The sequence below is a fragment of the Oncorhynchus mykiss genome, chromosome 10 (assembly GCF_013265735.2).
Source record: "Oncorhynchus mykiss isolate Arlee chromosome 10, USDA_OmykA_1.1, whole genome shotgun sequence".
NCBI classification, from domain to species: domain Eukaryota; kingdom Metazoa; phylum Chordata; class Actinopteri; order Salmoniformes; family Salmonidae; genus Oncorhynchus; species Oncorhynchus mykiss.
In genome coordinates, this window is record NC_048574.1 from 54065834 (window position 1) to 54091675 (window position 25842).

At 41.5% G+C, this 25842-nt stretch overlaps 3 protein-coding genes across 5 annotated transcripts in view; 1 reads left to right on the top strand and 2 right to left on the bottom strand.

Annotated features, from left to right (window-relative positions):
- The window catches only part of si:ch211-197n1.2 (EF-hand calcium-binding domain-containing protein 6), an 85671-nt gene extending 75193 nt beyond the window's left edge, over positions 1-10478 (bottom strand). The window contains exons 1-5 of the mRNA XM_036933378.1: positions 9682-10478; positions 8100-8266; positions 6895-6995; positions 6561-6638; positions 4820-5008 (exon numbers count right to left, since the gene is read on the bottom strand). Coding sequence (XP_036789273.1) covers positions 4820-5008; positions 6561-6638; positions 6895-6995; positions 8100-8266; positions 9682-10039 — 893 coding nt within the window. The 5' untranslated portion in view covers positions 10040-10478. The remainder of the gene's footprint in view (positions 1-4819; positions 5009-6560; positions 6639-6894; positions 6996-8099; positions 8267-9681) is intronic.
- A 1928-nt stretch (positions 10479-12406) lies between these two features.
- slc25a4 (solute carrier family 25 member 4) lies at positions 12407-15495 on the top strand. The gene is made up of 4 exons (XM_021619061.2): positions 12407-12672; positions 13923-14409; positions 14541-14681; positions 14871-15495. The coding sequence occupies exons 1-4, from the start codon at positions 12562-12564 to the stop codon at positions 15026-15028; spliced, it is 897 nt and encodes a 298-aa protein (XP_021474736.1). The 5' UTR covers positions 12407-12561; the 3' UTR covers positions 15029-15495.
- An 838-nt stretch (positions 15496-16333) lies between these two features.
- cfap97 (cilia and flagella associated protein 97) overlaps positions 16334-25842 on the bottom strand; it is a 29111-nt gene continuing 19602 nt past the window's right edge. For 2 of the 3 annotated variants that reach the window (XM_021619059.2, XM_036933379.1), the window contains exons 7-8: positions 19137-19305; positions 16334-17365 (exon numbers count right to left, since the gene is read on the bottom strand). In XM_021619059.2, the coding sequence (XP_021474734.2) occupies positions 17235-17365; positions 19137-19305 (300 nt within the window). In that variant the 3' untranslated portion in view covers positions 16334-17234. The remainder of the gene's footprint in view (positions 17366-19136; positions 19306-25842) is intronic. The other variant, XM_036933380.1, reaches the window with a different exon arrangement.

A 25842-nucleotide genomic window follows, 5' to 3' on the forward strand; every position in this document is an offset into this window, starting at 1 on the left:
GACTTAAGTAGTACTTAGTTAATACTTAGTTACTTTACACGACTGCCTCGTTTTTCATGCTGTTCTTTTTTGGTCACTCTTTCTCTTGTATTCCCTCCCTTTCAATCCCCTCCTGCACTCTTTCCCTCACTCTTCCCTCTTTCTCTCCCTCTCCCACCCACCCCCTGTCTCTCACTCCCCCTCTCCCCTTCTCTTTGCTCCAACTGACTAGGAGTCTCCAGGTCTTCCTAATTGGTCACGGGGATTTCTGAACTGGTGGCTCTCAGGCCTTCTCAGCCTCCGCTGGAATGTGTTTATGTGTGTGTCTGTGTGTTTGTCTGTCTGTCCACCACAGCCGGTTTGCCAGTTTGCCCTGACAGGGGAGACACACATACCTCCCCGGTGGAGAGCTGCTGATGACAAACTGTCTCTTGCGCATGCGCCCACACCCACCCACACACACTCACACATATAAACACACACACACCATTTGACACCCCGACAATGGCACCAAAGAGAAGAGGTAAATACTTAAATAATCTCCTTTCCCCTGAGTCCTGTGGTTTTGGGCTCCTCTGTCGATAGAAAGGGAGTATGAATGTGCCCAGTGTTTAAAGCATCCTACCAAGTTTGAACTGAGATTGCTCTAAAGCGGGAGAATTGCGTCAGCATTAACTTAAAACAGAAAGGGCCATTTTGGCTCTGCATTGTTTGAATCTAACTATCCAGGGGGTGAGTTTCCCGAAAGCTTTGTAGCTAACTCACCCTAAGCATGCCTTTTGTCTAGAGTTATCTTTCCAGGGTTAGTCAATCCCCAGCCTTCTTTGACCCAGAGATTTCAGAACTGATGGTCTAGTAATGTAGTTTTTGGGGTTGTGGTACAAGTATCTGTCACAACCAATATCATGATTTCACTGTGTTGGAATTTAGACACTGCATTGCCAAGGCATTTCTAGGCTGGGGGGCGACAGTACTTCAGCTCTCAGGAAGGCAATAGAGATGCTAACTTAACCATCCGCTCTACCTGTCTGACACTTGCAGATATCAGCCATAACACACTCACACTTTCCTTAAAGTCTGAAGTACAACCCCGGCACAACCATAGCATGACTTACAATATTTATACTTATAAAACAAACCAAAAAATTGGGGGATAGATCACCTTTAACATTTAATTTAAATTGTAGCTTCCATCAATGTAATTGTCTGCATAATTTCCAATCCCCATATATATTTTTTGTAAAACAAAATACACACACATATATATATATATATATATATATATATATATATATATATATATATATATATATATATACATATATATATATATATATATATCAGAGCATTTGGAAAGTATTCAGAACCCTTGACTTTTTCCACATTTTGTTAAGTTACAACCTTATTCTAAAATTGATTAAATCGTTTTTTCCCCTCATCAATCTACACAGAATACCACGTAATGACAAAGTACAAGATTTTTTAAATGTTTGCAAATGTATTAAAAATAAAAAAATGAAATATGACATTTCCATAAGTATTCAGACTGTTTACTCAGTACTTAGTTGAAATACCTTTGGCAACGATTACAGCCTCAAGTCTTCTTGGGTACGACGCTACAGGCTTGGCACACCTGTATTTGGGGAATTTCTCTCATTCTTCTCTGCAAATCATCTCAAGATCTGTCAGGTTGGATGTGGAGTGTCGCACCAGTTTGAGGTCCTGAGCGCTGTGGAGCAGCATTCATCTTTCCCTCAATCCTAACTAGTCTTCCAGTCCCTGCACTGAAAAACATCCCACAGCATGATGCTGCCACCACCATGCTTCACCGTAGAGATGGTATTGGCCAGGTGATGAGCGGTGCCTGCTTTCCTCTAGATGCTTGGCATTCAGGCCAAAGAGTTCAATCTTGGTTTCATCAGGCCAGAGAATCTTGTTTCTCATGGTCTGAGAGTCCTTTAGGTGCATTTTGGCAAACTCCAAGAGGCCGTCATGTGCCTTTTACTGCGGAGTGGCTTCTGTCTGGCCATTATACCATAAATGCCTGATTGGTGGAGTGATGCAGAGATTGTTGTCCTTCTGGAAGGTTGTCCCTCCTCCACAGAGGAACTCTGGAGCTCTGTCAGAGTGACCATCGGGTTCTTGGTCACCTCCCTGACCACGGCCCTTCTTCCCCAATTGCTCAGTTCGGCCGGAAAGTCAGCTCTAGGAAGAGTCTTGGTGGTTCCAAACTTCTTCCATTTAAGAATGATGGCAGCCACGGTGTTCTTGGGGACCTTCAATGCTGCAGACATTTTTTGGTACCTTTCCCCAGATCTGTGCCTCGACACAATCCTGTCTCGGAGCTCTACGGACAATTCCTTCGACCTCATGGCTTGGTTTCTGCTCTGAAATGCCCTGTCAACTGTGGGAACTTACAGTGCCTTGCGAAAGTATTCGGCCCCTTTGAACTTTGCGACCTTTTGCCACATTTCAGGCTTCAAACATAAAGATATAAAACTGTATTTTTTGTGAAGAATCAACAACAAGTGGGACACAATCATGAAGTGGAACGACATTTATTGGATATTTCAAACTTTTTTAACAAATCAAAAACTGAAAAATTGGGCGTGCAAAATTATTCAGCCCCCTTAAGTTAATACTTTGTAGCGCCACCTTTTGCTGCGATTACAGCTGTAAGTCGCTTTGGGTATGTCTCTATCAGTTTTGCACATCGAGAGACTGACATTTTTTCCCATTCCTCCTTGCAAAACAGCTCGAGCTCAGTGAGGTTGGATGGAGAGCATTTGTGAACAGCAGTTTTCAGTTCTTTCCACAGATTCTCGATTGGATTCAGGTCTGGACTTTGACTTGGCCATTCTAACACCTGGATATGTTTATTTTTGAACCATTCCATTGTAGATTTTGCTTTATGTTTTGGATCATTGTCTTGTTGGAAGACAAATCTCCGTCCCAGTCTCAGGTCTTTTGCAGACTCCATCAGGTTTTCTTCCAGAATGGTCCTGTATTTGGCTCCATCCATCTTCCCATCAATTTTAACCATCTTCCCTGTCCCTGCTGAAGAAAAGCAGGCCCAAACCATGATGCTGCCACCACCATGTTTGACAGTGGGGATGGTGTGTTCAGCTGTGTTGCTTTTACGCCAAACATAACGTTTTGCATTGTTGCCAAAAAGTTCAATTTTGGTTTCATCTGACCAGAGCACCTTCTTCCAAATGTTTAGTGTGTCTCCCAGGTGGCTTGTGGCAAACTTTAAACAACACTTTTTATGGATATCTTTAAGAAATGGCTTTCTTCTTGCCACTCTTCCATAAAGGCCAGATTTGTGCAATATACGACTGATTGTTGTCCTATGGACAGAGTCTCCCACCTCAGCAGTAGATCTCTGCAGTTCATCCAGAGTGATCATGGGCCTCTTGGCTGCATCTCTGATCAGTCTTCTCCTTGTATGAGCTGAAAGTTTAGATGGACGGCCAGGTCTTGGTAGATTTGCAGTGGTCTGATACTCCTTCCATTTCAATATTATCGCTTGCACAGTGCTCCTTGGGATGTTTAAAGCTTGGGAAATCTTTTTGTATCCAAATCTGGCTTTAAACTTCTTCACAACAGTATCTCGGACCTGCCTGGTATGTTCCTTGTTCTTCATGATGCTCTCTGCGCTTTTAACGGACCTCTGAGACTATCACAATGCAGGTGCATTTATACGGAGACTTGATTACACACAGGTGGATTGTATTTATCATCATTAGTCATTTAGGTCAACATTGGATCATTCAGAGATCCTCACTGAACTTCTGGAGAGAGTTTGCTGCACTGAAAGTAAAGGGGCTGAATAATTTTGCACGCCCAATTTTTCAGTTTTTGATTTGTTAAAAAAGTTTGAAATATCCAATAAATGTCGTTCCACTTCATGATTGTGTCCCACTTGTTGTTGATTCCTCACAAAAAAATACAGTTTTATATCTTTATGTTTGAAGCCTGAAATGTGGCAAAAGGTCGCAAAGTTCAAGGGGGCCGAATACTTTCGCAAGGCACTGTATATAGACAGGTGTGTGCCTTTCCAAATTATGTCCAATCTAATGAATTTACCTCAGGTGGACTCCAATCAAGTTGTGGAAACATCTGAAGGATGATCAATGGAAACAGGATGCACCTGAGCTCAGTTTCGAGTCTCGTGGCAAAGGGTTTGAATACTTATGTAAATAAAGTTTTTCTGTTTTTTTTATTTCTTAAAAACCTGTTTTCGCTAAGTTATTATGGGCATTGTGTTTAGATTGGTGAGGGAAAAAACACAATTTCATAAATTTTAGAATATAAAATGTATTTATACATTTTCCTTTATTATGTTCTCCTAACCCTGCCATCCCTCCCCTAATGGAGTAAACTAATGGACAACAACAGTTAGGCTTCTACTTCCATCTTTTACATACTATATACATTTTAGCTTTCTATTCTCATAGCTTCTACAGATTGTAAATTAAAGATCAAATGTTTTTTTAAACGTATTATTATATTGTTGATCGATTGACTATGACTTTTCAAATCCCCCAGCATTGCTTTTTGCAGAGTTAGCGTCAGGTAAATGTTGCAATTCTTCCGCCATTCCTGAACCTGCAACCAAAAACAAGCTACATATGGACAGTACCAAAACAAATATTCTAATGATTCTGTTTCTTCGCAACAAAATCTTCAGAGCTGGGATGGTTGTATCCCCCCATATATATAACATTATATTGGTTGCAAGAATTTTGGATAATCATTTAAATTGGAAAATTCAAAGTTTTGAATACGGCATCGTTTCACAATACTTAGGGGATGGGTGTCCTCAATCCAGACTTACCTGTTCTGGGCCTGTCCCCGCAATAGGGATAGGGTCTGGGAGGCTGTGACTTTAGCTGGAGAAAGGGGAGGGGTTGTGCTCGGATCCTGGGTGGGGTTAAACCAAGTGGCTGGTCCACCTGCTCCAGACTCTCTTATGGCCTCCCACAGCTCCTCAAAGCTAATGGCTGCCTTCTTCGACAAATGCAGTCTGGAGGATTCAAAAAGGTTATGTTTTACTGTATGGGTTAGTCCAGTGATGGAGTTAACTGCAAGGATGAATTGAGATTATTTTAGATTTGATCAAATGTAAGAATTATTCATGGTTTTCTATGAAGAGTTTTGAGTTTTTGAATTTAGTTGAAATTGAATTGACCCCAACCCAGGTTCATTGGTTTTGTTCTTAGATGACTCTGTTACACATGGCAAGTTCATTGTAGGCTAGTTCATGTTTTGTTTCAGTGAATCAAACCAAACATTCACACACAGTCAGATTTTAGAAAAGGAGTGTGCTAGATAAAACAAATATATATATATATATATATATATACACAGTACCAGTCAAAAGTTTGGACACACCTACTCATTCAAGTTATTTTTTAAATGTTTACTATTTTCTACATAGAATAATAGTAAAGACATCAAAACTATGAAATAACACATATTGAATCATGTAGTAACCAAAAAAGTGTTAAACAAATCAAAATATATTTGAGATTTGAGATTCTTCAAATTCTTCTTCGCCCTTTGCCTTGATGACAGCCTTGCACACTTTTGGCATTCTGTCAACCAGCTTCATGAGATAGTCACCTGGAATGCATTTAAATTAACAGGTGTGCCTTGTTAACAGTTAATATGTGGAATTTCTTCCCTTCTTAATGCATTTGAGCCAATCAGTTGTGTTGTGACAAGGTAGGAGTGGTATACAGAAGATAGACCTATTTGGTAAAAGACCAAGTCCATATTATGTCAAGAACAGTTAAAATAAGCAAAGAGAAACGACAATCCATCATTACTTTGAGACATGAAGGTCAGTCAATCCGGAACATTTCAAGAACTTTGAAAGTTTCTTCAAGTGCAGTCGCAAAAACCATAAACCACAGGAAAGGAAGACCTATAGTTACTTCTGCTGCAGAGGACAAGTTCATTTGAGTTGCCAGCTTCAGAAATTGCAGAACAAATAAATGCAATTTAAAATAAATGCCCTATTTGGTAAAAGACCAAGTCCATATTATGGCAAGAACAGATAATTGTATATGTTTGGATTTGTTAAACACTTCTTTGGTTACTACATGTTTCCATATGTGTTATTTCATAGTTATGATGTCTTCACTATTATTCTACCATGTAGAAAATAATCAAAATAAAGAAAAACACTTGAATGAGTAGGTGTGTTCAAACTTTTGACTGGTACTACCAGATAGGTACAGTGAAATGTGTCGTTTCAAACGGTCAGCCATAGTAGGAGTTTATTCTTTCTTTCTGTAAGGGAGCAAATTAGTGTTAAGTGCCTTTCTAAAGGGCACATCAACAGAGTTCCCACCGTGTCAGTTCGTGTATTCGAACCAGCGACCTTTCAGTTACTGCCCCAACACTCTACCCGCTAGGCTACCTGCCGCCCTATAGAGTTAAGACTTCTATTATGTTTTTTCTTTATACTGTCAACCTCGCTGACTCCTTTACCCAGCACTTTGCAACAAATGCATTTGAATGCACTATACTACTAAAATGTGATATTTATTCAAATTGGTTGATGTACTAACCGGAGCAGCAACTGGCTGTACTGCTGCAGTGTGATGAATCGGCCCAGAAACTTGGTGAGGATCATCAGCAACACATCTCTGTGAGCATAGACAAGAGAGAGGGGAGGGATCAATAAACCATATAGGATAAAGGACATCCTGTAGCTGTGTTTTTATAGGTGTTAATGTACAGGGAGAAGAGCTTGTGTAGGTAATATCATTTTTTTAAAGTGTGTGTGTGTGTGTGTGTGTGTGTGTGTGTGTGTGTGTGTGTGTGTGCGCGTGCGTGCGCGCATGTGTGTGTGTGTGTGTGTGTGTACGCGTGCGTGCGTGCACGTGTTAGTCAAAGCTTAACCTGTTGGCCAGTGCTTTTCCCTCCGGATGGTTGTTCTTGAACATTCGTTGAAGGTTCAAGTGTCCTAACAACTGAATGTTCTGCCTTAGCTCGCGCTCAAGCTGGAGGTAGAACACAAAGATATCAATGCAGTGACTATAGCTCACTCAGTCTATTCAGTGCATTCATTTGTTAATTCATTTGGTCAGTTGTTCATTCATTTTGTTAGTTCATTCAATACACCAATCAACCATCAGAACATGAAACATTTCATCAAAATTCATCTTGACAGCTTTGACCATGTCAAAACAATAATGACTCAACATCTCACATCCAACAAAACAGAGGAAGCTAAGTGACATACACTAGGAACTATGCTGATGTCATAGGCAGGCTAGCCCTTCCTGCTGGTAGGTTAGGACTTTGACTGACGTTCATCGTCTCTATTATTAGGGGACTTCTTCTGATCTAAGGAAGAGCAAGGGAGGGGGTTTGGGTATTAAGATAACTGTTGTGGATCCCTTTTGACAGGCAGTATCCCTGACTGTCTGTGCATTTTTATGTTTGCCTTGGTGTGTGTGTGTGCGCGCACTTGCATGCCTGCGTGGGCGCATTTGTGCTTAGTCTTCACTATTATTCTACAATGTAGAAAATAGTAAAAATAAAGAAAAACAATTGGTTCTAGACAGGGCTAAACCTGGTCAGCTATTCCCGTCTGACATCAGCAGATTTCAGCCACAACACACTCACACTCAAAATGCTAATCTCTACCTCTCTACCTCTTAACCATTCTTGACCAATGGGGATGAGGTTCTCTGGGTACCTATGGGTTTTCCCTCAGCATGGTTCAAGGACCCCACTGAACCCTCTTTCGTTACTCCGGACCCCAACTCCACATCATATCTGTGTCTGTTATTTAAACTAAGAACGAGACTGACTTTGATGTGGAAGGAGAGCAACACTGTCTGACTTCCTGCACAATCCTGCTGTTGTCGAGCTCATAGCTAAGAAGCTGTCTGTGGTCTTGGAATATATAATATGGATCAAATGGTCAGACTTAGACCTAAATCAAGAATTCCATTGAGTGTTGAACAGGAATAAGCACCCTTGAAAAATGGAGAGAAGTTGAATAGGAGATGTCAGATGGAGTGAAATGTAGTGAAAAGAGGGAAAAAGAGACCAAAAACGGATGAAAGGAGAGAGGCGGAAAGAGGGAGGGACAGTACCTGGTCCACTTGGATCCTGAGCTGGGCCTCAGGGCAGGAGGCTGCGGTAGTAGTTCTGGTAAGGATACTGGTTCTGCTGGTACTGGTTTGACTGGTGATGCTGGTTTTAATGGTACTGGTTAGGCTGGTGACTCGGCTCCCCCTGCTCTCTGGTGCCACCCGCTGACCTATCCAAAGCACAACCACATTCACAGCATACCAGGATCATGACCACTCCTGATAAGTGCAAACTCTGTTTAATTGCATTGCAGTTCACCAGTCCTAATTTTAACACATTAATTGTAATTATTTCTGGGTATCGGCATTCTCCAGTTTAGTGCACACAGTCACAAAGTCATTGTGGATTGCATTTAGGCTAGTCAATCTGATGGGATAGGTGTAAAAAATCTACCATTTTGAAGTCAGTTCAGGAAGTAATTTGAATGTATGAATATATTCTACTTTTCCTTTCAGTTTATTGAGAAGTTATTGAAAATAGTTGCCCTTTCTTCCTATTATTGAATTGGAACTTTATCCCAACCCTGCAATCAAGCAGTTCAGTGAATTTGTAATAACACTAGACATTGAGTTCTACATTACATTTGCCATATTCGAAGAGACTAGACCTAGTAGTCTATCATATCTAGTGGTGTAAAAAGTACTTAAGTAAATATACTTTAAAGCACTACTTAAGTTGTTTTTTTGGGGTATCTGTACTTTACTTAGCTATTTAGATTTTTGCCAACTTTTACTTTTACTTCACTACATTCCTAAATAAAATCATGTACTTTTTACTCCATACATTTTCCCTGACACCCAAAAGTACTCGTTACATTTTGACAGGAAAATGGTCCAATTCCCAAACTTATCAAGAGAACATCTCTGGTCATCCCTACTGCCTCTGATCTGGCAGACTCACTAAACACAAATGCTTTGTTTGTAAATTATGTCTGAGTGTTGGGTGTGTCCCTGGCTATCAGTAAATATATATAATTGTGCCATCTGGTTTGCTTAATATAAGGAATTTGAAATGGTTAATAATTGTACTTGTACTTTTGATGCTTATGTACATTTCATCAAATCCATTTACTTTTGATACTTAAGTTTGTTTAAAACCAAATACTTTTAGACTTTTACTCAAGTTGTATTTTACTGGGTGACTTTCACTTTTACTTTAGTTATTTTCTATTAAGGTATCTTTACTTTTACTCAAGTATGAAAACGGAGTACTTTTTCCACCACTGATCATATCCACTTTAAAAAATAAAAAAAAATCCTCCCAATATAATCAACAATTACCAACTCGAATAGCAGAAGCATCTGGCCAAACGTCGCACATTTTTTTTTGTAGAAGGGCGCCACCACATGGAATTTTGGACCAGAGAAACTGTTCTGGTGCTGTTTATGGTACTGAAAGGAATTCGTGTGTGTGTGAGAGAGAGAGAGAGAGAGAGAGAGAGAGAGAGATAGAGAGAGAGAGAGAGAGAGAGAGAGAGAGAGAGAGAGAGAGAGAGAGAAAGAGAGACTATTCAACTTTGTTGCGCAGTATTTCTCCATCCTATTATTCGTTTAGCTAGAGATCACGTTGCAATAAGCTACTCACCAAAGATGGGCAGCCGTGGTTTAACCGGATCAAGGGCTACTGAGACTTTGACTCCTTCGGGGATTGGCTGCGAGACCAGGCTGAAACTGCTCTGCTTCGGCGGAGCCTTGTCATAAGGATAACCTGTGGCCCTTCTTGTGTTTTGACCTCGGAAAACAAAGTCGAGGTCCCCATCCCGCAACCCCGGCGGTACAACTTCGTCACTCCCAGCGTAATCTCTGGAGTAGCCTCTGAGAGAGAGGGTTTCTGGGTCTATGAGTCTTGATAACGGGTGCTGAATGGCTGGTAGTCGAAGAGAAGCAACCGAGGACAGTCTAGACATTGTATCTGTCATACTCCAGGATAAAAACGGTCGCATACGTCACATGGTGATGAGAGCATAAAATAGTCCTATTGAACTATATTCGTTATTAATGCTTCCTCGATAGTTTATGCTACTCTATGCTGAAGTTCCTTCACTGCGTACGACGGCAAAGGTTAACTTTTTGTGCCTCGTCTCCAACTCGAGTTGGTTTTGCAGAATAGGCTATAGGTGCGCGGTTGCTACAGACAACAGAAAGCACTCCAGCCCTCTCCACCAAAGTTTATTTATTGCGGTGGTAAATGGTGGGGTGGAGTTGTCAACTCAAAGAACAATGGTGTTGTTCTTGGCTTTATGTGGTATTTTTATGTGTGCAACTTGACAAATTGATAGCCTCACAGCTGAAATACCCCACTGCGCAAAAACTGGTTGAATCAACGTTGTTTACATGTCATTTCTACAAAAAAATGCAATGTGATGAAGTTGAATCAACGTGGAAAACTGGTTGGATTTCCAAAAAGTCATCAATGTAAGGTTTTTATTTTTAACTTTTTAAACAACACATTTTCCGAACTGTGGGAAATGTATCCTACATGCAACCTTAATTATACTTGTTTTAAAGTAGTGATAATAAATCCCACCATCCATTTGCGTAATTTGCGCAGTTAGCCTATTGCAATGTGCGGGCACGTGCGCGTAGGATTTGGTCCCATTCCAACAGGGCACAAGTCAAGCTCCTATGCACGTCGAGCACGGAGCGACGCATTTGTCAGCTAATTATCGGTAGACATTGACGCCCCCTGCGCGCACACATGACCTATTCGTGCAGGATCTCTTGATCTCCACGCTGCAGCCATAGGTCTCATGGAAATGCTGACACGAGGAGCATGTATAGGCTATTAACGTTGTGCTTGGAATTTGAAATAAGGTGGGCTTCTATAACCACACAGACTCATTAGCTTATTAGTTATCAATGGGATTCTGCTGGCATTCACCTACATTATTATTTGTCACAGGTGAAAGGGCAAAGCAATGGTTTTGGGGCAGATAGTTTATAATTAACTCGGTAATCAGGGTTGTAAGAATAGGAAAACTCTATAGTAAAATAGTAGGCTATATTCTTCCCACACAGTACAGACTATAGACAGCAAGTAGGCTATAACTTAATATGTGTGTACGTTAACATCTCTTTGATTCAGAACATTAGTATTTTAGGTACATTATTGATGCATTATTGTTGTGCAAACAGAAGTATTGTGTTTTGCCATCCAGAATACCAATAAAATAGAGCTTGATTGAATTCGAATGTTACTGTCTCAGCAACCAAGTGGAGAGTGAATGGTGTGGGCGCACGCGGATCTTTGGCAGCAACTCCAGGTCCTTTTGTACATTTAATTACAGGGCTTATGTTTTGTTGACATAGGTTACTATTGTGTTGGTTAAGTCACAAGCTACATAATGTTCTGCAAGAGACTATATTCGGTTGTATCCAAGCAACAATCAAACATGCTTTCCTGTGTGTGAGAAATGCAAGAATATGAGTCTGTTTTCAAAGCTGGAACAACAGGTTAGAAATGGTCAAAACTACGAACCTACTGTAACATGTTTGGCTGAAGGTTTTGGCCTAATGCATACAAAACGGAGGAATACTTTCGTTCCAGGGGTGAAAGCTTGTCCTAAATAGCCAACGTTGTTAGCAGGAACAGGCCTGAAGATATGAAAAATACAATTCCATTGACAATTAATGATAATTACAAAGAAGGCCATAATCAGCACATATGACCTACTTCTGCGCTGTAGGTCACATTGACATTCTGTTAAATGGAGACGCGCGCGCTTCCGGCTCTTCAAAACGCATCATAGGCTACAGGTCAGGCTATGAAGCAAATCCTCACCACACCATTAATAACATCACAATGTTTAAAAGTTGGCAAGCTAAGTTAAAGTCTTCAAAGTCGCATGCATACCAGCAACAATGTCACCCTCTCGCCCTCGCTGTTAATGTGTGAATTTTGATGGCCTAATTGCCAGGCCTAACCTCTTAAATCACATTTATCAGAACAATAAGACCTATATTGAATTATGAAGATACATTAAAAAGCTAAACTAAGCCAGCCTACCCATGTGTTAATTGCACACTGTATCATGGTGCCCACCCTAAACTGCGATAAACCTTGGGCCTGAAGAATAAATAGTGCATAAATAATGATAAATAGCTGTGATGTTGTGATGTTATTAAATAGCAGAATAAGAATTATTATCTAACACCACTGCATAACTGGAAAATGACTTGAATTTGCCCTTTAAAAGTCCCGAAGTGTTCTATTACACTTTATTTAATAGACATGGCTAAGATTCGAACCTTAACCTCGGATATTTATTTAGCCTCGCCAATCTGTTCGACCGTCTGCATATCCATCACCCCCAAATTCTCGCGATATATAGCCCAGATATATTATGCGGGATGGGGGCGCTTTGTCCACTTGGAGGGGCGTTGGGTTTCTTTGAGGGTGTCTTGGTGAGGACTGTCTGGAACTTTTACGGTCTGACCTCTACTCCACGAGGAGGAACTTGAAAACATGTCGGACGCGGTGGTTAGCTTCATTAAGGACTTTTTGGCTGGTGGCATTGCTGCTGCCATCTCCAAGACAGCTGTTGCTCCAATTGAGAGAGTAAAGTTGTTGCTCCAGGTAAGACTGAGTGAGAATAATTGTTTTCCAGTCTCTGTCATAAAGTTAATATATTATTGGTTATTCATTGAGTAAGATTGTAATACAATTAGATTAATTTGGCAAATGGTTTTCATTCAAAATACATGCGAAAAGCGCATTGGAGACGTTGCTTACGCACATGACTTGTCGCTGTCCAAGGTGGTATTGAGTTTTCTAATTTGATTCGATGGGACTCAGGATTTGGCCTTTCGTTCAGAACAGAAACCGAATCATATGAATTTCAGGTCATAAAAGAAAATGACTATTTTGAATAACATAAAGTTAATTTATTTGATGCGTTCTTATATTTTAATGTTGATTTCAAGTACACGTAATGCTATGTTTCGATTAATAGGATGATAATTAATTATTCCAAAATGTCGACAATCGTTTGGATATAAGAGCGGCGATATTTGGTTTAGGCCTAGGCTACAGCTAAATTTATCCAGACGCATGCAACCCAATACACTCAGACTGTGCTCAAGTGACATGAAGCAATGGCCAGTATACAACAGCGCTGAGAATAGCTCATTATAACAAAAATTGCACACATGCATTCCTACAAACCCGTGAGTATCATTGAATTCAAGTGAATTAGGAATTTTCCCAACAACAAACTCAATATTGTTACGCTCTTGCTATAAGCATTACCACCCTGCATACCACTGCTGGCTACCACTGCTTCTGAAGCTAAGCAGGGTTGGTCCTGGTCAGTTCCTGGATGGGAGACCAGATGCTGCTTGGAAGTGGTGTTGGAGGGCCAGTAGGAGGCACTCTTTCCTCTGGTCTAAAAAAAATATCCCAATGCCCCAGGGTGCCTTCTTTCGGATGGGACGTTAAACGGGTGTCCTGACTTTCTGAGGTCATTAAAGATCCCATGGCACTTATCGTAAGAGTAGTGGTGTTAACCCTGGTGTCCTGGCTAAATTCCCAATCTGGCCCTCAAACCATCACGGTCACCTAATAATCCCCAGTTTACAATTGGCTCATTCATCCCCCTCCTCTCCCCTGTAACTATTCCCCAGGTCGTTGCTGCAAATGAGAACTTGTTCTCAGTCAACTTACCTGGTAAAATAATGGATAAATAAATAAAAAATATAAACTTCAGTTGCGTAATACAAAGTAGGCCTAAAGTACAATGATAAAATCCAATTGACATGTTGTTTTTTTGCATACTGAATTGAGGCTAAATTGAAAAATTAATTGTCTTCTGTTGTTCTGCTCTCCAGGTCCAACATGCCAGCCAACAAATCACAAAGGAAATGCAGTACAAAGGGATCATGGACTGCGTCAGGAGGATTCCCAAAGAGCAAGGCTTTATCTCCTTCTGGAGAGGCAACCTGGCCAATGTGATTCGTTACTTCCCCACCCAAGCCCTCAACTTCGCTTTCAAGGACAAGTACAAGAAGATCTTCCTTGGAGGAGTGGACCAGAAGACACAGTTCTGGCGTTGGTTCGCCGGGAACCTGGCATCCGGTGGCGCGGCCGGTGCCACCTCTCTTTGCTTCGTTTACCCACTTGACTTCGCCAGAACCAGGCTCGCGGCCGACATCGGAAAAAGTGGAGCTGAGAGAGAGTTCAGCGGTCTTGGCAGCTGTCTCAGCAAAATCTACAAAGCCGACGGTATCAAGGGCCTGTACCAGGGATTCAACGTGTCTGTCCAGGGCATCATCATCTACAGAGCTGCTTACTTCGGAGTCTATGACACAGCCAAGGGTGAGGAGCATGAGCTAAAGTAAAATCATACATTTAAGTAGCTGTTTGCAATTGGACGTTGTTTAAAGTATTGTATTTTTACAAAAAATAGGCACAGAATCCCAATTATGTTGCTCTGCGTCATCGTCTAGGTATGCTGCCCGACCCCAAGAACACGCACATCTTCGTCAGCTGGATGATTGCCCAGAGCGTCACCGCTGCCGCCGGTATTATTTCATACCCCTTTGACACCGTCAGACGTCGTATGATGATGCAGTCAGGACGCAAATCAGGTGAGCTAGTTGTAGCCTACTCGTTGAATCATATCAATGAATGACCATCATAGTAAATAAGAATATGTTCTTAACTGACTTGCCTAGTAAAATAAAGGTTACGGCACATTACGCATGGCAATTGTCATTGAATTGCCTACAGTAGGCCTATATTTCACATTTTAATGATCAATGTGTCGATTTCAATAGCGGACATCATGTACACTGGCACAATCGACTGCTGGAAGAAGATCGCCAAGAACGAGGGAGGCAAAGCCTTCTTCAAGGGAGCCTGGTCCAACGTGATCCGAGGCATGGGCGGCGCCTTCGTCTTGGTGCTCTACGACGAGATCAAGAAGTACACATAAACATTCACAACTCCATAGGAAACCCTTCACCACATGTCTTAATTGGATCATATAATGATAACAGCTTGGGTGAATTATCGGGGGTATATGTGTATTCTATTGAGCCAGCCCAGGAGTTGGTTGCTAGTTATCCTTCTCGCCAGTGTATTTGGTCATGTGAGGAACGCACCGACTCTGAAAGCTGTATATATCTTACCCAAGATGTACAGAAAAACGCACATCCAGGCCTGCCAGTTGACTGTCAAACTGGTCCAGAAAAGGGATTTTTCCATTTAATTACATGCCTACTGCAAACAAAGATTCATCCACTCTCCTCAGTTCTTTCTTTCTCTCATAGTAAGTCAAATTAATGTACTCTTCACAGCAGCTGCTGTCTTCCAAGGGCCTTATGTTCCTGTGTTGTGTCATATCTCATGTCCCACAATAAACATTATTTTAATAAGAATAAAGATGAAAATACCTACTAAGCCCTCTGCTTTGGTGCATTCCTTTGTCATTCATATTTCCTATATGTTTTATTGAAATATTGTATACAATATATAACATAATATACAGTATAACATAATATATCAAACAATTTAGGCAAGGGTTACTAGTTCCAGGCTCTGACTTGGTCTATTATAGGGTTAGAAATATCATCCATCCCATTTTCTTGGGCTGGCTAAAGAGATCATTCTATTGGGAGCCAGCCTAGATGGGAATCATATAGCCCAGTGCCTCATCAGCTGCCACGCTTCATAGTATTTGTTATGTACATAACAGATACAAATCTAATATTACTCCAATTTTTTCAAACATCAGGTTTTACTAAGGCTATACATACACATTACTATAAATGACATACAAAAATACAAAAAAGGCCAACAAACTTGATGTTTGCAATCCCACTACCAACATACAAATGTATTACTTTTCCTGTGCCAACCCTCAAAAAACAATTTATTTGAGTAAGCTTATAGTACTAATTAATTACAACTACTGGTAAATATTTTCCTTGCTTTTTTCTCTGTTGATGACTTATAGTGCTGGGTCAGGACTTCTGACCATGACACAGCCAATCACTGGTCTATTTCCCCTGCCGCTGTTGTAGCCATCGTGTGTGTGCGTGTGACATTATGTCATTGTGGGTGATAATTATTCATGTCCACAACATGCCAGATTTGCTGCCCGTTAAGTGTGTCTGCATTGGCAGTCTTTGTTGCCATGTGGATGGTATGCAGCTAACTGGCCTACAAAAGACAGCTGCCACAAGTGTAAAAGTCCTGTGGACATTGTTTGAGCTCATTTGACCACGGACAGACATGATTGGTGCGCGCAACAAGCAGCTTTATTGGAAAACGTCAAGAAATTTGCACAGGATCACAATAAAAATATATATATATATATATATATGACTAATTCTCCCATAATATTCTAAAAAAAGCTTTACCAGACCACAAAGATATATCTCTCTCATTATTCATGATAATGTAAGAACAATTACAGAAAAGTTCCACTTTAAAATATTTCACAAGAGTGCAAATACAGCACGGAATACTTAGTGCTTACTCTATTCACTAAGCATATTGATAAGCACCACCTGCTAAGCTGACAAAGGAATGTTTTTTAAAATATTTTTTATAGTTGAACCATAGCCAGGCTATATAGCCAGGCTATATCTTCCATTACAACAGAAGCACAGTTCACAATACTTTATAGCAGCTAGCCGTAGGTCCTGGGAAGCAATAGTGAAGCAGTTTAATGAGAATTGTTGTATAACGGCAACACTATCATTCTTACATCATATAGGACTGGTTTTCCGGACCCAAATGAAGCCTACTACTCATGGACTAAAAAGTATGCTCCAAGGAAAAAAATTAATCAAATGTTATTTTAGGCTTAGTCTAAATCTGGGAAACAGACAATCAGTGTCAGATCCCTTTATTTATTAGAATTGAGGGCTAAAACAGAATCACTGGACAAGTGCATGATCAGAGCACAATAGAGATTTAGTTTGGACAAAGTGTGACCAATTTCTGGCTTCGCACATCTCTGACACAGATCCTTCATTGTGTGGGACACTCCTAACAACCTCGACTTAACCATCTGGGGGAAGAATGTCAAACTGACCTTGGATCAATGTTTAGGGGCAACTATTGACTTATTAGGTAAGGACTTGGAAGGGGTGGGGGAGTTGGGGAATGGGGTTCCTCCCTGAGCACAGCTCTCAGGACCATGCTGCTCGGGACGCTGCCGTACTGGCGTGCCTGGGTAGGGGTGTGGAGGTGGTAGCGATGGCAGATGATGCCCTGGCACTATGGTGGTTGCGGTTGGTACTGCCAGGCCTGGGGCTCTTTCCTGAAGAAAAAACAACAAGACAACAGGGGTCAATAGTCCTGCTGATTTACATACTATTACTACTACATTAATTATATGCTAGTATTACTATACTACACATATGATGAAACAACAAGACAACATACGTCAATAGTACTACTGATTTACATACTATTGCTACTACATCAATTACATACTAGTATTACTATACTACACATATGATGTACTACCTTCTCCCAAATTTAACTCCCTCAATGTAAAAATATATGGGCTATGTACATTCGAGTACAACAGTACATCACATTTGACGTTTGTGGGGTGCGAAAAAGGGAAACAAAAAAACAGCTGTGAGCATTTGTTATAATTTTGTGCATTTTAAACACAGATAGATCACTCAAAAACTATATTTTAATATTTGTTCATAAGAAAAATGGTGCATGTCAGCAGCCACTTTCAGTACAGTATGCAGTACGGCCACACAAAGGGGATGCCGCCGGGAAATTTGAGGCATTATCAAGTGCTTGTCAAATTGTGAAAGAGAGAGACTGATAAAGTGTGTACAGCCTGCACAAAAAACTAAGCAGAGCTCATGCCTTTCATGCAACTTTTTTCAAATCATCATTAGAGTCGCATCATGTAGCCTTAGAAAGTATTAAAAATCAAAACATATAGCTCAACTAAAGTTACATAAATAACTCTAAATTAAGCATATAGGAGTAACTGTTTCTTTGTTAACCGCTCACCACAGATTTCCATATGTGCGCATTCACTCAAATAGTTTGGAAAAAATATTTTATTTTATTCAATTGTATTCTTCATACTATAAAATAATTCCATGGAATTCTAAGCAAATGTTGTCTGCTAAATGAACTAGTGTAACCCACAGCCATATGGCATAGCCAGATCAGTACCATACATAAGGACAACTCAGAGTATGCTATTCTGTTCTTCTGAAACACACTATATTTTCTTCATCATGTTTCTTTAGACCTGTCTAAAATAAATAATGGATTTATTGTGATGGTGTAGGCTATATTACATGGATTTATTAGACTTTATAAAATGTAGATGCTCCAAAGGTCTGCATCAGTGGCTTGTAGGCTTATGTGTTGAAGCCAGAAGATGCTACATGTGTTTATGTTAATTAATGGTCAATTACCGTGAGACCGGCAGTTATTTGTTTGACAATCACCGTGAGCAGCCCTATGCGTGAGCAGCCCTATGCGTGAGCAGATCATTTATCAAAATACAAGTAATCTGAACACAAGTGTGACACGTGTGCATACAGTAGGGAGTAATATGTATGTTTTAGTCTTCACATATCACAACTTATTTCAGCATATTGATTAGGAATTTGGACAGTTAAAACCGGTGACACTCGGCTACAGTATATAGTATATATAAAAAATACAGGAAGCAGCAACAATATCATTTCCAACTTATGTTTTAGGAATATACATTTTAATATTATTTCTCATCATGATTCTACTTGATCATGTAAAAACTAGTGAATGCTATGATTTATTTTTGATATCATGAAAATTTGTTTGCCCTGGCTACAGTGGAAGTGCTCAGTGCTTATGATCTCAAAAACATTACATGCTAAAAAAAAATGGGATTATATTAACAGTGGACTAATGGAAAAAATACCAAAATATGTTTTGAGTAAAGTGATCCTTCAAAAGAACAAAAATAAAAGATGCCAATTCAGTCTCTCTTAATGAATGACAGAAATAAGTAATGTCTTTGGGCTATTGAGAGCTATTGAGCATCAGTTCTTCAGAGAGTTGACCTGGTGACGTTCTGCTGGAGGTCCGCTCCATCTTGGAGGGCGATCTGTCCATGGCAGAGAGCGAGGTGGCGATGCCCAGGTATCCGGCCTGGCGCTGGTAGTCTGCCAGCTGCTCTGCCCTCTTCATGCCCCGGGTAGGCCTCACTGACTCTAGCCTCCGCAGGAAAGCCTGGTGAGAAATGGTGGTAACAATTTCCATGAAGGTACCTGTATAATGTCTTCCTAAGACATTCATAACCTATACATTTCACATTCAAATGCAGTGCAAACACCAATTGCAAGACATAACTACAATATTAACTTGCGGTCGTTGTCATAAGGTGACGTATGCAGATATGAAATGGCTATTAACTGCTCTATTAATACGGTGAGGGTTATGAAGCCATTAGGTGCCCATCAACATTTTCAAACACTGGCAGAGCATAAAACACTATTTTACATTCCTTTTCCAGATTGGACCTGAAAATCATAATATAATTGTGTGTCTAGCAATGGATACCTTTAGGTACTGCAAAGAATTCAACACCATTGGTAACTATCTGGTACCGAATGGTATACAGTCATGGCCAAAAGTTTTAGGAATGACAAAAATATTAATTTCCACAAAGCTTGCTGCTTCAGTGTCTTTAGATATTTTGTCAGATGTTACTATGGAACACTGAAGTATAATTGCAAGCATTTCATAACTGTGTCAAAGGCTTTAATTAACAATTACATGAAGTTGATGCAGAGTCAATATTTGTAATTTTGACCCTTCTTTTTCAAGACCTCTGCAACCACCCTGGCATGCTGTCAATTAACTTCTGGGCCACATCCTGACTGATGGCAGCCCATTCTTGCATAATCAATGCTTGGAGTTTGTCAGAATTTGTGGGTTATTGTTTGTCCACCCACCTCTTGAGTACTGACCACACGTTCTCAATGGGATTAAGGTCTTTGGAGTTTCCTGGCCATGGACCCAAAATATTGATGTTTTGTTCCCCGAGCCACTTAGTTATCACTTTTGCCTTATGGCAAGGTGCTCCACCATGCTGGAAAAGGCATTGTTCGTCACCAAACTGTTCCTGGATAGTTGGGAAAAGTTGCTCTCGGAGGATGTGTTGGTACCATTCTTTATTCATGGCTGTGTTCTTAGGCAAAATTGTGAGTGAGCCCACTCCCTTGGCTGAGAAGCAACCCCACACATGAATGGTCTCAGGATGATTTACTGTTGGCATGACACAGGACAGATGGTAGCGCTCACCTTGTCTTCTCCAGACAAGCTTTTTTCCGGATGCCCCAAACAATCGGAAAGGGGATTCATCAGAGAAAATTACTTTACCCCAGTCCTCAGCAGTCCAATCCCTGCACCTTTTGCAGAATATCATTCTTTCCCTGATGCTTTTCCTGGAGAGAAGTGGCTTCTTTGCTGCCCTTATTGACACCGGGCCATCCTCCAAAAGTCTTCGCCTCACTGTGCGTGCAGATGCACTCACACCTGCCTGCTGCCATTCCTGAGCAAGCTCTGTACTGGTGGTGCCCCGATCCCGCAGCTGAATCAACTTTAGGAGACGGTCCTGGCGCTAGCTGGACTTTCTTGGGCGCTCTGAAGCCTTCTTCACAACAATTGAACTGCTCTCCTTGAAGTTCTTGATGATCCGATAAATGGTTGATTTAGGTGCAATCTTACTGGCAGCAATATCCTTGCCGGTGAAGCCCTTTTTGTGCAAAGCAATGATGACGGCACGTGTTTCCTTGCAGGTAACCATGTTTGACAGAGAAAGAACAATGATTCCAAGCACCACCCTCCTTCTGGAGCTTCCAGTCTGTTATTCGAACTCAATCATCATGACAGAGTGATCTCCAGCCTTGTCCTCGTCAACACTCACACCTGTGTTAACGAGAGAATCACTGACATTATGTCAGCTGGTACTTTTGTGGCAGGGCTGAAATGCAGTGGAAATGTTTTGGGGGGATTCAGTTCATTTGCATGGCAAAGAGGGACTTTGCAATTAATTGCAATTCATCTGATCACTCTTCATAACATTCTGGAGTATATGCAAATTGCCATCATACAAACTGAGGCAGCAGACTTTGTGAAAATTAATATTTGTGTCATTCTCAACTTTTGGCCACAACTGTACAGTATAAGCTAATAGTGTTTCAAAAGGTAAATATTGTGTAATTGTGCACTACAGACCACTTTGTCTATTTTGATTATGCCAGCCCAGTGTCATTGATAGAGTAGGCAGCTGCAGGCATGCTGCACACACATAATATTATTAGCACACTTCAGTTAAACAAAATGGATCTGTCAACAGTGTCAAAGGGAACAAGCCTTACAAATCCACTGGACATGAGCCATTACCATTATAAACTCAGCAAAAAAATAAACGTCCTCTTGCTGTCAACTGCGATTATTTTCAGCAAACTTAACACGTGTAAATATTTGTGTGAACATAATAAGATTATACAACTGAGATACAAACTAAACAAGTTCCACAGACATGTGACTAACAGAAATGGAATAAAGTATCCCTGAACAAAGGGGGGGTCAAAAGTAACAGTGTGGCCACCAGCTGCATTAAGTACTGCAGTGCATCTCCTCCTCATGGACTGCACCAGATTTGCCAGTTCTTGCTGTGAGATGTTACCCCACTATCCACCAAGGCAAAGGCAAGTTCCCAGACATTTCTGGGGGGAATGGCCCTAGCTCTCACCCTCCGATACAACAGGTCCCAGACGTGCTCAATGGGATTGAGATCAGGGCTCTTCGCTGGCCATGGCAGAACACTGACATTCCTGTCTGGCAGGAAATCACACACAGAACAAGCAGTATGGCTGGTGGCATTGTCATGCTGGAGGGTCATGTCAGGATGAGCCTGCGGAAAGGGTACCACATGAGGGAGGAGGTTGTCTCCCCTGTAACGCACAGAGATTGCCTGTAATGACAACAAGCTCAGTCCAATGATGCTGTGACCTACCGCCCCAGACCATGACGGGCCCTCCACCTCCAAATCGATCCCGTTCCAGAGTACAGGCCTCAATGTAACGCTCATTTCTTCGACGATAAACGCAAATTTGACCATCACCCCTGGTGAGACAAAACCGCGACTCGTCAGTGAAGAGCACTTTTTGCCAGTCCTGTCTGGTCCAGAGATGGTGGGTTTGTGCCCATAGGCAACGCTGTTGCCGGTGATGTCTGGTGCGAACATGCCTTTACAACAGGCCGACAAGCCCTCAGTCCAGCCTCTCTCAGCCTATTGTGGACACTGATGGTGGGATTGTGCGTTCCTGGTGTAACTCGGGTAGTTGTTGTTGCCATCCTGTACCTGACCCACAGGTGTGATGTTCGGATGTACCGATCCTGTGCAGGTGCTGTCACATGTGGTCTGCCACTGCGAGGATGATCAGCTGTCAGTCCTGTCTCCCTGTAGCGCTGTCTTAGGCGTCTCACAGTACAGACATTGCAATTTATTGCCCTGGCCACATCTGCAGTCCTCATGCCTCCTTGCAGCATGCCTAGATGAGCAGGGACCCTGGCAATCTTTCTTTTGGTGTTTTTCAGAGTCAGTAGAAAGGCCTTTTTAGTGTCCTTAGTTTTCATAACTGTGACCTTAATTGCCTACCATCTGTCAGCTGTTCGTGTCTTAATTGACCGTTCCACAGGTGCATGTTCATGAATTGGCTGTAGAAATATAACCACTCTCAAATTCAAAGACAGAGTTAAGGATGAAAGGACTGACCATCCATGATACAAAAATTACAGTTTTAAACATGTTTAAAAAAAACTGCAAAACAGTGTTTGTTAACATTTACTTTGTTTACAAACACTGGAGTAAAACAAGCTTATATTTTGGGTTCGTTTTGTACCCCTTTTTCTCCCCAATTGGTAGTTACAGTCTTGTCCCATCGCTGCAAGTCCCGTACGGACTCGGGAGAGGCGAAGGTCGAGAGCTGTGCGTCCTCCGAAACACAACCCAGCAAAGCTGCTTCTTGACATAACGCCTGCTTAACCCGGAAGCCAGCTGCACCAAATTGTTGGAGGAAACACTGTAAACCTGGTGACCGTGTCAACATGCATTGCACCCGGCCCTCCACAGGAGTTGCTAGTGTGCTATGGGGCAAGAACATCCCTGCCGGCCAAACCCTCCCCTAACCCGGACGACGCTGGGCCAATTGCGCACCGCCCCATGGGTCTCCAGGTCGCGGCCGGCTGTGACCGAGCCTGGACTCGAACCAATCTCTAGTGGCCTTAGACCACTGCACCACTCGGGAGGCCCATATTTAGGGTTCTGATGGGGTATGAAAGTTGAACTAAGCTCATGAGGCATATATAAGTCATATTCTTCAAGAATCAATGGGTATATACAGTGCCTTCGGTAAGTCTTCAGACCCCTTGACTTTTTCCACAATTTGTTACGTTACAGCCTTTTTCTAAAATGTATTAAATTGTTTTCCCTCAATCTACACACAATACCCCACAATAAAAAGGTGAAAACAGGTTCAGATTTTCTTTTGCAAATGTATTAAAAAAACTAAAAACAGAAATACCTCATTTAAGTATTCAGACCCTTTGCTATGAGACTCGAAATTGAGCTCAGGTGCATCCTGTTTCCATTGATCATCCTTGAGATGTTTCTACAACTTGGAATCCAACGGTGGTAAATTCAACTGATTAGACATAATTTGTAAAGGCACACATTTTTCTATATAAAAAGGTCCCACAGTTGACAATGCATGTCAGAGCAAAAACGGAATTGTCCATAGAGGTCAGAGACAGGATTCTGTTGATGCACAGATCTGGGGAAAGGTATCAAAAAATGTCCGCAGCATTGAAGGTCCCCTAGAACACAGTAGCCACCATCATTCTTAAATGGAAGAAGTTTGGAACGAGCAAGACACTTCCTAGAGCTGACCGCCCGGCCAAACTGAGCAATTGGGAGAGAAGTGCCGTGGTCAAGTGCCGTGGTCAACCCGATGGTCACTCTGACAGAGTTCCTCTGTGCAGATGGGATAACCTTCCAGAAGGACCACCATCTCTGCAGCACTCCATCAATCAGGCCTTTATGGTAGAGTGGCCAGACGGAAGCCACTTTTCAGTAAAAGGCACATGACATCCCGCTTGGAGTTTTCCAAAAGGCACCTAAACTAAACTCTGACCATGAGAAACAAGATTCTCTGGTCTGATGAAACCAAGATTGAACTCTTTGGCCTGAATGCCAAGCATCACGTCTAGAAGAAACCTGGCACCATCCCTACGGTGAAGCATGGTGGTGGTTTTTCAGCGCCCGGGACTGTCAGGATCGAGGGAAAGATGAAAGGAGCAATGTACAGAGAGAGATCCTTGGACGAAAACCTGCTCCAGAGCACTCAGGACCTCAGACTGGGACGAAGGTTCACCTTCCAACAGGACAACGACCCTAAGCAAACAGCCAAGACAGCGCAGGAGTGGCTTCGGGACAAGTCTCTGAATGTCCTTGTTTGGCCCAGCCAGAGCCTGGACTTGAACCCGATCCAACATCTCTGGAGAGACCTGAAAATAGCTGTGCAGCGACTCTCCCCATCCAACCTGACAGAGTTTGAGAGGATCTACAGAGAAGAATGAGAGAAACTCCCCAAATACAGGTGTGATATTTCTTTCTTTTTTAGACATTTGCAAAAATTTCTAAAAACCTGTATTTCCTTTGTCATTTTGGGGTATGTGTAGATTGATGAGGATTTTAAAATAAGGCTGTAATGTAACAAAATGTGGAACTAGTCAAGGTGTCTGAATACTTTCCAAATGCACTATGAGTCCATAAATGGATATGGCAACTGTTGATTGCCCTTTTAAAGGTGAAATGATGCAAAATGATGTTGCCACGAGCAGCACTGCAGATATTGAGATGAGCCAGGGCACCAAAACAGCAGTGAAGTTGATCCTCGCGCTTCAACGCACTAAGTTGTTGTGGAAATTGACCTACTATGCTCTTTACTTTCTGCATCTACATCATATCGCTGACTCTATCTTTAACACATTATTGACAAAAGATGACGTAATCTGGACATATTTTGATTTGCGACAGCCGCAAAGTATGTGTGCTGGTAGTTAGTTAAAAACACAACATATGTACATTAACTGTGAACACCGTATGTCTAATGCACAGCTTTGTATGTGTGTGAGTGAGTGAGTGAGAGAGTCAGTGAGTGAGTGAGTAAGAGAAAGAGAGAGAGAGTACTATTCAATTTATGTTGCGCAGTAGTTCATTCAGAGACGGATTTGGTTAAATCGGTCAATAAGATGAGCATGCAGATGTGGTTCTACAATGTCATAACCCCCCCCCCCCAACCAACCCCCACACCCCTTTACCATTCCTTGTGACATTACACAAGAGAAACACTTTGCTGACTTATGAGGCTTTGGGCCCCTCTCCCTATTTTAACTGGTTGGTTGGCCCTTAGCCATGACCTTGCCCTTATTGGAAGTACATGGCAAGAGTTCACATGAACTCTTCTTTAGACACAGTCCACACTAATTAAAACTACTTGACCCCTCCGATCATGTTCAATAGCTAGGTCTCTTGCAAATAGATTTTATTTCAATGAGAAACTGGATAAATAAAAGTGGAAATTAAACTAAAGTATTAGCCAAACACATTACCAAAACACAAAATAATTGGGTCACTGTGGCAAGATCATATGGCATTTTTATATATATTTCAACTATCTAACCACCAGAGACCTT

What these genes read in the sequence shown, in the direction of transcription:
- slc25a4 (XM_021619061.2), top strand. Translation starts at nt 12,562, where the DNA reads ATGTCGGACGCGGTGGTTAGCTTCATTAAGGACTTTTTGGCTGGTGGC. An exon ending in AGTCTATGACACAGCCAAGG is followed by an intron (nt 14,410 to 14,540) that starts GTGAGGAGCATG and finishes GTCATCGTCTAG; the next exon opens with GTATGCTGCCCGACCCCAAG. An exon ending in GCAGTCAGGACGCAAATCAG is followed by an intron (nt 14,682 to 14,870) that starts GTGAGCTAGTTG and finishes CGATTTCAATAG; the next exon opens with CGGACATCATGTACACTGGC.